General features: G+C 37.5%; 1 protein-coding gene across 1 annotated transcript in view; it reads left to right on the top strand.

Annotated features, from left to right (window-relative positions):
- The window catches only part of LOC107694143 (voltage-dependent L-type calcium channel subunit alpha-1C-like), a 132,931-nt gene that overhangs the window by 45,875 nt on the left and 71,383 nt on the right, over positions 1 to 15,673 (top strand). The window contains 1 exon segment of the mRNA XM_016493748.1: positions 2,119 to 2,224. Coding sequence (XP_016349234.1) covers positions 2,119 to 2,224 — 106 coding nt within the window.

A 15,673-nucleotide genomic window follows, 5' to 3' on the forward strand; every position in this document is an offset into this window, starting at 1 on the left:
TGTAAACATTTTTACGGTCACATTTGATCAACTGAATGCATCCTTGCTGAATAAAGGTATTGATTTCTTTCAGAAATGTAAATATTACTGACCCAGAACTATATATATATATATATATATATATATATATATATATATATATATATATATATATATATATATATATATATCTGTGCTGTAATTCACCACATATTTCATTTAAAAGAGCGCATTTGAATCTGACAAGCCAGTATACTGATGCAGGGCCTCAAAGTGCCATCACATTAAAAAGCACACAATACTTATGAAAATACTTATTTTTTTATCTGTAATGCGGCAGATATGTTCCTCCCAGAGCGACATCCAAAAAAGTCTCATATTGAGTTTGTGACTGTTGCTTTAGCAGGTAGCTGAGCATACAGTTGTTTTCTGAATGTTAATTAATTAGTGTTACAGTTACAGACTACTCATAAACTCAGTAATGTAGATGACTTTAAGGCTGAAATTATTGATCTCCAGGTCATACATGTATTCTTTTCATATTTTGATTCGCAGCAGTGCTTATCAGTAAGTGTTTATTAATTGTATGATCTGTTTGTTATTATTACAGGCAGCGTGTTATGGCATCTTTGAGTTGTTGTAAAAATGCAATGTTGCATGAAGCAGTACCAAAATATAAAAGCCCTCCAAAAAAGTCCCTAAAAAAAGAAGAATGAATTTCTTCAGCATGATATGTTATAGTTGTGACCGTCATTCCCCCTTTGCTGCATTACAGGTGTAAATACACTTTTTTGTGTTTTTTTATGCCACTACCTTCTACAAAGGGTTAAATAGAGTTGAGCTTTGATGAGTCATTCAAGTGCACCCCTGAAATGAATTTATACAGGAGACTGTAGGACAGTGTGTTCCCCTTCCTCTCTTTCTTCCTATTTTTTCCCCTCTCTCTCACGGTTTTATGTAATCATTTCTGCCCACAAGAGACAGCGATAGGCCCCTTACCAGGAAAATATGTTAATGAGGATTGATAGGTTGAGTAAAATGCTTCATTCATCAGGAAACAAGAGATCCAGCTCCCATTCACAGCTTCAGCCAAGAACTGATCACATCATCAAATATTTCCCCATAAATTCACAAACCGGCATGAGGGAACGACTGAACTGTGGAGACAGAAATATTTTCCCTCATTAATTTCGGTGGGATATTTTATAAAAGTTCCTGTTTTGCCGGTTCTATCCGTATGTCACCAGTCTTGCACACACTTGACTGGATCTGTATCTCCAGAGACTCCAGAGCCCATCTCTCCTGTCTTTGGCTGTGTTGCCATGCCAACAGCTCCTCTTAACAGGCTGAACAGGTCCATGCGCACACACACACACACACACAAATATTCACCCCTCCCACATGCGCACACACCAATGCACACGCATATTGACCCCTCCTACAAACACGCATTCGGTCACACACACTCACATTATGCACAGTCAAGCAGGTTTCATATATAGAAGTGTTATTTATAACCTTGTAAGACCTTTAAAGATTAAATTCAGTTTGGGTCTGCCTGCAATGGTCTGTTTTTACTCCCTTGGGGACCCGAACTACTGATCTACAAGCATGTTTATCTAAATGGGTTACAGGGTCTATGGCTCTGTAATTCTGAACTAACCCCAGAGAGCCATAACTCAAGGCCCAGACAGCAGATACAAGAGAAACATCCAGAAAAACAAGAACACATCTGTTTCTCCTCAGGACACGTGCCATGCGACTCAACACCCATCTCGGAGAAATACATTCCTGTAACAAATGATGACACAGTTTGATTGCGTTTCCAGCTGAACTGAAAGCCAAACAAACAATCTGGCCAGTGAAAAGAGAGAGGGAGGAGAGGAAGAGGGAGAGAAGGAAAATGGGAGGGGGGTGAAGATCGTTGTCTTGAAGAAGGCCAGGTTTTTGAAGAGCTTGGCCTTGCTATTAACAGGAAAGAAAAAAGATTTGAGTAGAGAGAAAAAAAGTAGAGAGGATAAGGACTCTTACACACTGTCTTGTGCACTTATACAACTTAACATGTACTGTATGTGTGTGTACTCTTCCTTTGCTTGTGTATAAAAACAAATCTTTCATTTTCTTTAACTGACTCTTCAGACCGTTTGAAATCATAATTTTGATGACTATTTTTGCAAACTGTGTGGCCTTAGCTGTCTACATCCCTTTCCCCGAGGACGATTCCAACGCAACCAACTCAAACCTGGTAAGAGACGCTCTGCCTCACAGCACAAGTCAGAAATGAGCATGTTGATGATGATTTGAGAGTGCTGATAATGATGATGATCATTATGGAATTAAGACTGTAATTATAATGTTTGTGGTGTGCTGCTGCTGATGGTAGTACTGATGAATATGCCGGTGACCGTAGTGGTGAGGATGATTATGACTTTAATGGTGATGGATGTTATGTGATATTGGTGATGATAGTGGTGGTAATGTGATTATGGTAATGGTGAGGATGATATTGGTTGTGATGGTGATGGTTATGTGATGTGATTGTGGCGATTGCAGTGAGGATGGTGATGGCTGTGACGGTGATGTAGTAGTGAGGATAATACTGGTTGTGACGGTGTTTAATTGTGATGGTGGTGGGGATGGTTATGATGATAATGTGATGATGATGGTAATTCTGATGAATGTTATGTTATAGTAATGATAATGTGATGATGGAATTAGTTAAGATGTATGAGCCAAAACTGTCTTTAAGGCCAGCTTGTAAATGTTTTAATGTTTTTATGGTTGTGATTTATTTTTGCATGTGGCTCAAAAAATGTTAAGCTTTGTAAAGAGCTTTGGTCTACAGACTGTTAAATAATGCTTTATAAATAAAGAAAGAGAAAGAAGATGATGGTAATGCGATGTTGATGATTACGGTGATGGCAGGTGATGATGGTGTTAGTGGTGTGGCTGAAGATGGTTGTGATGGTTATATGATAGTAATGATGGCGGTGATGATTATGGCAATGATAGTAGTAGTGAGGATGGTGATGGTTGTGACAATGATGGTAATGGTGAGGATAATACTGGTTGTGACTGGTAATGATGGTGGTGATAGCATTGGTGGAAATAGTTGTGGCTGTAATGGTGATGAGGGTAATGGTGATGGATATTATGTGATTGTGGTGATGGTGATGGTGAAGTTGTGGCGTTGATGATAATGGTGATGGCGGATATGTGATGATGTGTTAGTGGTGAGGATAAAGGTGGTTATGATTGTTATGGTAGTAATGATGGTGATGAGGGTGATTATGGCAATGATAGTAGCAGTGAGGATGGTGATGGTAATGGTGGGGATGGTTATGGTTGTGACGGTGGTGGTACTGGTAAGGATAATACTGGTTGTGACAGTGATTGGTAATGATGATTGTGGTGATAGCAGTGGTAGGGATAGTTATGGTTGTAATGGTGATGGATGTTATGTGATAGTGATGATAATGTGATGATGGAATTACTTAAGTTGTATGAGCCAAAAAGGTCAGCTTATTCTTTTTTTATTGTTATGTTTTTATGGTTGTGATTATTTTTGCATGTGGCTCTAAAAATGTAAATTTTTGGTCAACAGACTGTTAAATAATACTTTATAAATAAAGAAAGAGAAATATTATGATGGTAATGTTGTGATGTTGGTTATAACGGTGATGGCAAGTGATGATGGTTATGTGGTAGTAATGATGGTGGTGATGATTATGGCAATGACGGTAGTAGTGAGGATGGTGATGGTTGTGACAATGATGGTAATGGTGAGGATAATACTGGCAATGACTGGTAATGATGATGGTTGTGATATAGCAGTGGTGGGGATAATTATGGTTGTAATGGTGGTGATGGTAATGGTGATGGATGTTATGTACTGTGGTGATAATGTGATGGTGAAGTTGTGGTGTTGATGATTAGCGATGGAGGATATGTCATGATGGTGTTTGTGGTGAGGATAAAGATGGTTGTGATGGTAGCGATGATGATTGATTATGGCAATGTTAGTACTAGTGAGGATGATGATGGTAATAGTGGGGTTGGTTATGGCTGTGGTGGTAATGAATGGTGGTAATGGTAAGGACGATACTGGCTGTGACAGTGATTGGTAATGATGTTGGTGATGGTAGTGGTTGGAATAGTTATGGTTGTAATGTAATGATGATAATGGTGTAAACGAAATGATGATGGTGTTGATTATGGCGATGATAATGGGCTTTACACCACCAGAGGAACCTTTTAAAGGGGTCATATGATGCGATTTCAATTTTTCCTTTCTCTTTGGAGTGTTACAAGCTCTTGGTGCATAAAGAAGATCTGTAAAGTTGCAAAGACTAAAGTCTCAAATCCAAAGAGATATTCTTTATAAAAGTTAAGAGTCAGCCACGCCTACCTAAAACGACTCGTTCTAACACGCCCCCACATATCTATGTCACTATTTGGGTGGCGTTATGCAACTCTTCCCACATCTTCAAGCAAAGAAAGAAGGCATAACTTTTATTCTCGCTGGAGTATTGGTGCCGCCGCCGCCATGTCGTGAAGGCGCTGTGTGCTTCGTTGTGAAAGCGAAACTACTTTGTTTGGCCTTCCAAAAGAGGACGATATCGCTTCGTCATGCCTAGAGCTGATCCATGCTGGTCGCTGAGGAAATACATCAACTTCACGCTGTGGAATAATGTTCTTTTTAGCAACATCATATGACCCCTTTAATAGTTCCTATTGGTGAAATGACCCACTTTTTGGCATGTTTGCATTACAGGAAATAGGAACAGTTTTAGTTCTAGAATCTCCATTTGGGGGAACTAAATTAACCTACTTCAGAGTAGAGTCTAAACGTTTGTGAATGCAGCGAATAAAGGCGTTGCTGTTAGCCATTTCAGAGTTCCTGCTAACGGTGCGAATGCAACCAGGAAATTGGCTTGAGGGGGAAATTGGTTCTCTAGGGACCACCATGATGGCTAGTTCCTAGAACTGAGTTCCGAAAGCCCCTATAGCTAGTAGCAGTAAGGATAGTAAAGGTTGTGACAGTGAAAATGGTGATGGTGGCTATGTTAAAATGATGTAATGGTAATGATTACTTGATAGTGATGATGGAGGTCATGATGATAGTGGTTCTGCTGCTGATGATATTGTGGTTACGGATAGTGTTGCGGATAGTGGTGAATGGTGATGTTATAGTAGTGATGATGATAGTGATTGCTGTTGGTTGAATGATTAAATGACTCAACTTTTGTGAGGTGCAATTGCATTTTAGAACTTACATTGGGTTTTGAATTGGAAGTGCAGATTGCTGAATCTAGAATAGAGAGATTGGAGCTCTGTAAGCCTAAGAACAGCCTGTGTGCTTCAGTGCTCAATGTACAGTACATTCAGACTGGATGAATGCAGAACGATGGAGTGTGTGGGTAATCTGGATGTTTGGCTGTGGAAGGAGTTCTCAGACCTCTCAGAGATTCATGCTGTAGCCTGAGTAACACTAATCCATCCACCCATCAGCTCGGAGATCTGAAGCCGCATTGTGTCTTTTCCCAGTGAAGAACACAATGGAAACCTGTAAATGCGTGAATGAAAGCATGTGTCCGCGCTTTTGATGGCACATAGCTCATGGCCGAGCAGTGATTGCGGTCACATGTACAGCTTCGTTTGTGGTTCTGCAAGTATTTTTTCCCATTCATTTTCTCTATAGGTATTTCCAAAAATGATTTGAATCAAACCAACCAGCTCTGAGATTAATTATTTTGATGAATCACTTTCAACATTACAAACTTTTTTTTTTTACAAAATTTTTATTTAAATGTATTTTATGAGGCAATGAACAACACCCCATGAAGGATTTGAAAATGACTTATACAAAAGTAACTGTTCATTATACACTGCCATTCAAGTTTGGGATCGGTAAGATTTTTAATGTTGTTTTTATTGGAGTCTGTTATGCTCATCAAGGCTATATTTATTTGATAAAAAAAAACAAAAAAAAACATTAATATTGTGAAATATTGCCGTTTCTAATACTGGTTTCCTATTTTACTATACTTTAAAATTTATTTCTGTGACGCAGCACTAAATTTTCTTCAGCCATTACTTCAGTCTTCAGTGTCACATGATCCTTCAGAAATCATTCTAATATGCTGATTTATTATCAGTTTTAAAAACTGCTTAATATTTTTTTTGGAACCTTTTAAACTTTTTTCTTTGATTCTTTGATGATTATAAGTTCAAAAGAACAGCATTTATTCAAAATAAAAATCTATTAATATAAGTCTTTACTATCACTAACACATCCTTGCTGAATAAAAGTATTAATTAAAAAAAATGAAAGAAAGGAAAAATATTCTGACACCAAACTTTTGAATAGTGTATATTGTAACACACAATTTCTATTTTGAATAAACACTGTTCTTTTTAACATTTTATTGATTAAAGAATCCTGAAAAAAGTATCACAGGTCCCAAAAAATATTAAGCAGCACAACTGTTTCCAACACTGATAATAAATCAGCATATTAGAATGATTTCTGAAGGATCATGTGACACCGAAGACTGGAGTAATGATGCTGAAAATTCAGCTTTGCTTCACAGGAATAAATTATATTTTAAAGTATATTAAAATAGTTATTTTACATTTCAGTAATATTTTACAAATTTTATCGTTTTTTTCTGTATTTTTAATCAAATGAATGCAGCCTTGATGAGCTTAAGAAAACTCTTTAAAAACAAAAATCTTACTGATCCCAAACATTTGAACGGCACTGTAAATAATAAAAAATGCCCTTTAGTCATTGATAAAACATATAAAATGCAACACATTTAAAGTTAATTTTAAAACATTACAGTATATACAACGTATGTATTGTATATAATCTTTGGTATGTGTTGATATATAAGTTGTTGTAACGTGTAAGAAGACTGAATTACGTAATTTACAATGCTTGAAGGGACAGGTCTTTTACTGACTCAATTACGTCATTTGCAATGCCTCATGGGAATGGGCTTTTATTGACTTGATTGTGTAATTTGCAATGCTTAATGTGAGTGGGCTTTTACTGCTATTATCATTTTCATGGTAACGGTGACTTCTCTCATTGGTGAATCTAGCTCTCCTCAGTATTATGGGTAATGTCGTTTTTTGTGGAAATTCAGTAAATAAATACATTGTTGTTCTTGGTTCAGAGCTTATGATATGTCTGTCATTAAACGTTTGTATTTTTATCAAAAATATCAGAAATTATTTCTGAACTGGATTTTTACCCCAAGAACCAGGCTTTTTACTTACTATAGGCAGGTTAGAGTGACACAAGCACGGTTTCCTTCATTTGATACATACACCCCTCTGCTTATGGGCTATGAACGGAATCTTTTGATGGGTAGAGGTTGTCATGGATATGGTATCCTTGGTGATGGTAAAATGCACAGCTACCGTGGTAACACAGTAACTATGCAGCCAACCTGCAGAGCAGAAGGTGCATTCACTCAGAGACAAAGAACTCGTTGTTAACTATCCACTTATCTGTTGCTCCCTTCCATGGTTAGTGATATGATATGAAGCTCCCTCCTCATTATAATGATCACAGATTCAAAGAGCACTCTATGCAGGTCTGTGCAGATATATTATTCTCAGACCCAAAGTTACTGGTCAAACTGTGTTTATGGTGTTTGAAATTGTCCGACAAGGAGGAGTCGCTTTCACACCACACCACCTGTGGAGCAGCGTCTGACAGAAACTCGACATCAAATCTGAAAGGAAACGGGTGTCAAAAACATTGTTAATTAAGAAGGAACTTCACACCATTATTTATTAGGCATAACGATCCACAAATCTTTTCACATCTGCAAATATTTTTTGCAGGCACTTCATATAAGCATCATTAGTCTGTGGGTTGTTTGAACAAGTAGGCATAACTAATTGAAAACCTGTATAATGAGGCTGGGTTTGGGCTTACCTGACCCTGTCTGGACGTGTTCCTTAAGGACTGTTTGTATAAGAAGTGTTCTTGCAAAAACAGCTAGATGGAGCGCAACAGAATGGAACAGAATGCAAGAGTCTCAAGACGCGTAAAAGATGGACTATTTTTAGCTTGACATGCCGTCTTAAAAATGCAACACTCATAGTGGGACGCTATAAAACAGTGTGAAATGTGACGCAACAGCAAAAGACATCCATCTTAATGTGTACTGTATGCCTGTAGTGGCGGCACTTTAGCGTTTCCAAAAGAGTTTTACTGTGAAAACCATCAGAGCACATTCTAGGTAAAGCATCATAAAAAATGTAAGAAGTAAATAGTAATTAATAAAACAAATACGCAGCAAATGGCTAGTTAATCATGCAGAGTTCATATTGAATAATAAGTTTATGGATATTATATGCATACATTTAATATGCTTTAAAAAAAATATATTTTGTTAGTTTAATTTTAATGACAGCATATAAATCTAAAATATATATTTAACCTTTTTAACAAATGCATTTTTTAAAAGTACAAATATTCATAAAATGTCATAAAAAGCTAAAATACATAAATTAATATACAATATAATACTATTACAAGAATATTGGTCACTTTATTTTAAGGTCCAGTTCTTGCTATTAACAAACCATTAACTATGAATTTTGCCTCAATAAACTCCTAATTTGCTGCTTATTAATAGTTAGTAAGGTAGTTGTTCTGTTTAGGTATTTGTTGGATTAGGGATGTAGAATATGGTCATGCAGAATATGTGCTTTATAAGTACTAAAAAACAGGCAATATGTTAATAATAGGCATGCTAGTAAGCAACTATAGTGAGAATTGGTCGCTATACTAAAGTGTTACCAAATTATTTATAATAGTCCGCTGTAGAGTCTGCGCCAGAGCAGGCTTGGCAAAAAAGTGCATCGTGACTAAAGAAGGGGACTGTGTGCGTTTAGTAGGTATACATATATTGAGTTTTGAGTTTATATATATATATATATATATATGTATATGTGTGTGTGTGTATGAAAGTGATTGTATCAAGCAGGATATGTCTGATTGGTGAGATCTGAAATAAAGGCATTTTTATTTTTAGAGCGCTGAGAAAACGGCTGTCGCTGAGACACTGGCGACTGGCCAGTTCACATTCTGCCCATTTTATCTACACAAACATCATATTTAGACAAGATCCATTCTGTCCTTGCTGCACAACCCACACAACACATGTGCACCCCTCCCTTACCAGCAAGAGTGAGGCTGTGCCATAAAGATGTGCCATGGTTAGTGTGTAAGAGATATCTGTGCGTAAGGTGTAGCGTGTTTGTGGTAAAGGTGTGTGTGGAGTGAGTGGGAAAGGGTCAGAGCTCTGTGGGGATGGTGCAGTATTTTAAGGCAGCTAAGCCTAAAAACATCACTAGTGCAGAGAGTGACCCACATACATTTCTTTCTCTCTCTCTTTCCACAGCGCCCTCTACCTGCTCCACTGAACACTGCAGCCTAGTGTAGCCAGAACAACACAAGTTATATGTACTATCTGTGACACCACAGAGATGTATGAAGTTGTGTTTCATCTGCTGTGTGAATGTGTGTGTGTGTGTATGTGAGAGTGAGTTAAAGGAGAATGATCTTCACTGTGATGCTGTGTGTCAGTGAGTTGGGGTCCGTTTCTCTTGGTCTCTCTCATCTTGCTGAATGTTATAGAATGTTCTCAGTTCTGCTGCTGCTGTCACCATGCCTACCAGGAAATTTCCACTCCACTAGATGAGGTCATTGTTAAAGAACTTACAACTATTTCTCTATTTCTTTTATTCCTCATCTTTTTTTCTGAGAATATCAATATATCATAGAATATATCATTCTATGTGATCACATGGCACTTTGGTACTGTGGTAATGAAAGAATGTGACATCTAGCGAGGTGTCTGGGCTCTGTGTGTGTGTAAATATTTGAGCAGTATCCCATCTATTTGTTCATCTTTAGCACCTGTTGTACCTTTATTGTTTGGTGATCCATGGCAAGGTCACTTGGTTGCCAAGATTAAATCCATGCACATCTTCAGTATCCGTCTCGGTTTTCTCTTGTTTCTGTTTTACATTCTCATTCCTTCATAGGAGATATTTGCTGACATTTAAAGCTGTGCACAAATCTGTCCCCTGTGTGTGTGTTTGTTTAGGTAGGTGGGGTTAAGCTAGCATTCTACTAAAAAAATCCGAGGCGTTTCAGTTCAACTGAACTTTGCTGGCGTCACAACAAATCAAAATTTTGTCCATATGAGTAGCCTTTACAGCAGTGGTTCTCAACCCGCTTCAATTCAAATGTGGCCCACCGTGCTGAACACAATTTTTTAAAAATACTTTCAGTTTTACAATTCATTTTAGTTTTTACATTAATTTAAAAATGTACTAAATAAATATAAGCTATAGCCTAATGTTTTTATGTAAAATAATTTTGTTTTTCATATACTATTTTCAGACATGAGCAGTACTCACATAGCCTAATTAACGTTACGCATTTAAAGTAACGACCAAGTGGCCAGCGGCAGACAGTGAGCATATGCTTGATCAATTTAGCCTTCTCAAATCATCACGACTTGACTAAAATAAAATCTATAGATATAAAACAGTTCAAGCATATAACAATGTTTAGACGTTAAACCCAGATAAATGTGCACTGTATCCAATATTTTGGCAGAGAGTGGAAGCTGAAGCGCGCTTTGCAGGACAGAGACGCCAGCGCGATCACTTGCATTTTTGTTTCAGTGGATACGCCGTCATTTTTGCTCATAAGGGTAAGAGTAATACATCATTCGTAACTGTAAATCCTGTGTGTCTAGCGTAGCCTCACGCGAAATCAGGATGTGCATTTATGGCCAATTTTGGACTTGAAAAAAGTGGGGATGCGCTGATTTCACAAGGTCAGGGGAAAAAGAAAAGCGCAAAAAAGACAGTGCAGCGTCGTTCCCACATATGCTTGAATTTTAATCTCACCACAAATGTGACATTTCGATTGAAATGTTAACATTTTTTTTTATTTTAGTCAGGCAGCTGTATTAACTCAACTTCAGATGTTCCTGCTTCATAAGATCTGTCACTACATGCTGATGTTAGACTTACTGAAGATGTTCTGTGAAGTTTTGTGCACGTGTATATATATGGACTTTTGGCAGTATTTTTAGATCAGACAGTTGCTTTCTTTTACAGCAGTAGATAGTGGCTAAGTTTAAAACCGTACGTACGACTGGATGTTAGTGGAATATGGGGTTCTTCTCTGTGGCCCAGGACACATGCAAGGTGGTTACATGTTTTTCTGATTCAAAATATAAATTTTGAGATCACAAAAAGTGCTGGACCTCATGTACACCTACACTGGAAAAAAAAAAGTGTGTTGAATTGACATGTAATTAATTGAGTTGAACATATATAATTTGTTCATGTAACTTTTAACATTGTAGATTGAACACAATGAAATTAAGTTGGGACAAAATGTATAGGAATTGTGTTGGTTAGCTAATTTTAATTAAGTAATTTGAACAAGCAGCAAAAATCTTTTTTTAAGTGTATATTCAACAATGTCTATTTGTGATTGAATAACTAAAAAATAATTTCTACTTGTGAATGGGGCCAATCCAATGGGTTTATGATTTCAATAATGATTTTAATGCGAAAAACACTTTCTAGCCTTTTCTGTGTAAAGTTATATGCAATAAACCTTAAAATATTTGTACTAATTATGATTTAAACAACTTTACAGCTCAAACTTTTTTCAGCCTAATTTTCATTTTTGGGTGAACTAACCCTTTAATGTAAATGATTTTAGAAAATAATTAACTTCACTATCCTGCATTTAGATTTTTTAAAAATCTGCCCCATTCACTTCCATTCTAAGTGCCACACTGTAACTTTTTTTTATACAATGGAAAATTCTCAAAATAATTTTTGTAACCAACATTGTGCCACAAATGCTAAAGAATCTTTAATCTGAAAACTCAACCCCTCAGCTAACCCTACCTCCCTCACCCTCATTTACCTCCTCACAGTTATGACCCTTAAATGGGAATAAATGAATAGTAAATCATAATTGTGCTTTGTGTTATGTGAGTTTCCTCTGCAGATGCATATTTAATGCCAAACACAAAGACACCGAAGCATTATGGGAGCAGTGGGAGGCATTTTATGAGCCTGAACACAGTACCGTAACAGCATGTGACTAAACGCCCACTTGCGTCAGACTGCTGTTTATTAAACATTCAGATCATATGAAATCATATTGACTGCATTGATCGGCTTGTTCTGTGGCCAGCAGAACAGCTACATCATCAGCGGCGTGCTCGAAATCCGTCGGCACGCAACCTGGTACAGTGTGTCCTAAAGAAACAAGGAAGGGAAGTGAACGGCACCACAAACACGAGCGTGTCCTACACTCACTCACTCACTCACTCACACAGCTCTGGGATTTCAGATTGAGGACGAGCGAGAAAAATCGCTCTGTTTCTCTCACGCCGGTTTTGCTCCCTCTCTCTCTTTCTCCTTACCTTGACCACAGTTTGTGAAGGACACTTGGGTAGGTGTAAGGTTGTAATTCAAGCAGGTTAGTGACACATTGCTCCTCACCTCCTCTGGACTTGTCTTACACCTCTCCATCCCTCTTTCTCCTCCTCCTCTCCTCCTCCTCTTTCTCCTGTTGTCAGGACTCGGGGGAGGTAACCCAGTTTTTGTGGCCGGTGGCTGCAAGCTGATGTTCTAATACAAATGATGGCTGAACTATGAATAATGAATCAGCCCCCACTCTTAAGAGCTCCGTCGCTCGCTCTCTCCTCACACACTAATCAGAATGAGCTCAGAATGACCTTGCGTCGTCTTCCTTGTCCTCCTCCATTGGTGGCCTCAAGGGAAGGACGAAAAGTCCCTCATTCTGACAGGACTGTTGAATTTTAATCTCGCGACTTGACGTTTGGTCTTGAATCAATGCATCGGGGCAATAATGACTGGCGGCGGAGGCCCTTACGAACCTGCGGCCTGCCATGTTCCGCACTTCTCAGCGAGCGTTTGGACTCGTAGGTCACCTCGCTGAGGGAGATTGTGATGTTTAAATACATCCTGGAGTTTGGTAGTAGAAATGTTGTTGCTTATTGGTCGCTGTTTCTGTGACATCATGCTGGGTAGTCCCGCCCACAGTGAAGCCCACAGCTTTGTATTAAGCATCAAATGTTCTTATTGGCTATGACTGAGTTGGATCGAAAAGGATTTTCACTTACAGACAACTTATTGTCCTCAACTGGGTTTAAAATTAAAGGATTAGTTCACTTCCTGAATTAAAACTTCCTGATAATTTACTCACCCCCATGTCATCCAAGATGTAGTACCAAACTCCATCTTATTTTCTCCCCCAAATTCAAAATCATCCGACATCGTTGTTTTACCTTTTTTGTAAAGGCCGTTTGATTTAGTCTTTGCATGTTCGCTTTGTAAACACTGGGTCGGTACTTCCGCCTACGTCATGTGTGACCTTTCCAATGTGATTACATAATGCGTGAAGTTGTGGACATGCATTGCAGAGCTAGTGTAAGAGCATTTGTGGTTAAAAAGTATAGATTTTTATTTTAATTTTTTTTTTACAAAATGACAGATAGTTTCGCGTTTCCCATTGAAGTCCACTATATGGAGAAAAATCCTGGAATGTTTTCCTCAAAAACCTTAATTTCTCTTCGACTGAAGAAAGAAAGACATGAACATCTTGGATGACATAGGGGTGAGTAAATTATCAGGACATTTTCATTCTGGAAGTGAACTAATCCTTTAATACCCGACAACAAACCAAATGTGGGTAAAAATCAACAGTGATGGTTAACACATTAACTTCCATGCCAATTTGGCGGGTTATGATTCATAAATTATGTCCTCCAACCAGGAGCCTCCAACATTAGCACAACAAAGTGTAAAGAGGGTTCCACACTGGATGAAGATGAAGTGCCATGTCTTTAAACGAGTATGAACACACCAGTAGATTGAGTATAAGGCATTTTTAGTAACAAGTTGTGGCAAACACCTATATCTACACTCAATTAAGTCACTCTTCATTCTTGAATTGAACTTTTGCCAGAGTAGATTCACTGTTTTGGACTGCCGCCTTGAACTTTAGAAAGTGAATACAGAATGACACTTCAAATGTGTGATACCGGTGAAATGTCCTAAGCGCTTCACTTCTCATCCGGTATGCGACTGGAGCCCTCAGAGACAAGGCCACTTTTTAAAAAATGAATATCAATGAAGGAGGAGAGGCTTTAATATGCTGAGTTCAGTGCACTGACTTTTGTGAAGAAACAGCTGATCCCTATGAATTGAGAGCCTGTTTGCTAACCTTCAACGTGTTTGTCGTTAAACGTTCATTTTTATATTATTTTGAAATTACAACAAAATGTTTTTTTTTTAATATAGGAGAAGTTACAGAGAATTTTGTTTTAATTTCTTTTTAACTTCATTTTATGATATCCCCAAACAATGAAAGACTGAAAAAATTAACTTTTTTTGGCTGACAGAGGTAGCTTAAAATGACTGGTAGCTTAAAAATGTTGTAGTCAAATGTGGCTGGTGATTGAAAAAGTTTCTTCCAACCTCTGGTTGTAAACAAATTATTTTTGAAAATTGGTGGGCTACTAAATATTTTGCCTTTTTCAATCACTGTTTTTCTTGTTTTCTGTTGCTGTGAATGAGAATTAACATTTAGCTTTTCGGATTGCATCGGCTGTGGGCATGAAGACGGCAACTCCCATCACTCCACACTCAGTCACGACGTCATCAAACTACGCCGTTGCCTCTGTTTATTTTGAATACGCGCCTTCTAGCGGCGAAAATTACATATTGTGCCTTTAATGAATTTATTTACTTTAATTTTAGTTCACAGAAGAAAAAAAATTCTGTCACATAAGTTTGGAACCTCAGTTGCTTCTTTATTTTATTTCGTTTCATTTCATTTAGTTTGTTGTTTTTTAGTTTGATTTTACCCAGAAATGAGAATTCTGTCATAAACGGAATGGCAGCACGCAAATGATGACAGAATTTAAATTTTTGGGTGAACTATCCCTTTAAGAATTTGACTCATTATTTAACTGACAGAACTTGAGACTTTTTTCCACACAAAACTGTATTAAAATCCAAAATAACTATACGTTTTTGAGATAAGTATGGCACTAAACTTGCATTGTATGTCATAGCATTCTCCCTTTCAACCGAATATGCCAACTTTCTGAAATGCAGTATGTCAAATATTCATAAAACTGAAAATTTGTAATTATCAGGGAATAGTGGCACAGCGTATGTTAGAAGTCATATGACCATGCTAACATGGCAGATGTTGTACGTCCGTGTTGTATTCATAATAAACACATGCAAACAAATAAATGCTACTTTATTAACGTTCAATACGACAAATGCAGTTCATACTCTGCACTACATGCCTCTTTGAAACAATTATCATTGCATACTGCGCTGTGCAGTACGCTTTCTATGTGATCACCTGCACCTGTAGTATGTTCTGGACCAGTTCTCCATGTGACACCATTTAAAATACAGTTCATCAGTGGGCGTGTTTAGATCTTTAAAAAAAGAAGAAAAAAAAATTACAAGTTGCTAGGCAACATAATCACACTTTTCTGAGGATCTTAAGAAAAAAAAAAGAGCTTTTAATAGTAGAGACAGAGGGGAGGGTGTAAATAGTAGCAAGGCAAGAGAGAGA

The sequence above is a fragment of the Sinocyclocheilus anshuiensis genome, unplaced genomic scaffold (assembly GCF_001515605.1).
Source record: "Sinocyclocheilus anshuiensis isolate Anshui unplaced genomic scaffold, SAMN03320099.WGS_v1.1 scaffold1003, whole genome shotgun sequence".
Taxonomy (NCBI): domain Eukaryota; kingdom Metazoa; phylum Chordata; class Actinopteri; order Cypriniformes; family Cyprinidae; genus Sinocyclocheilus; species Sinocyclocheilus anshuiensis.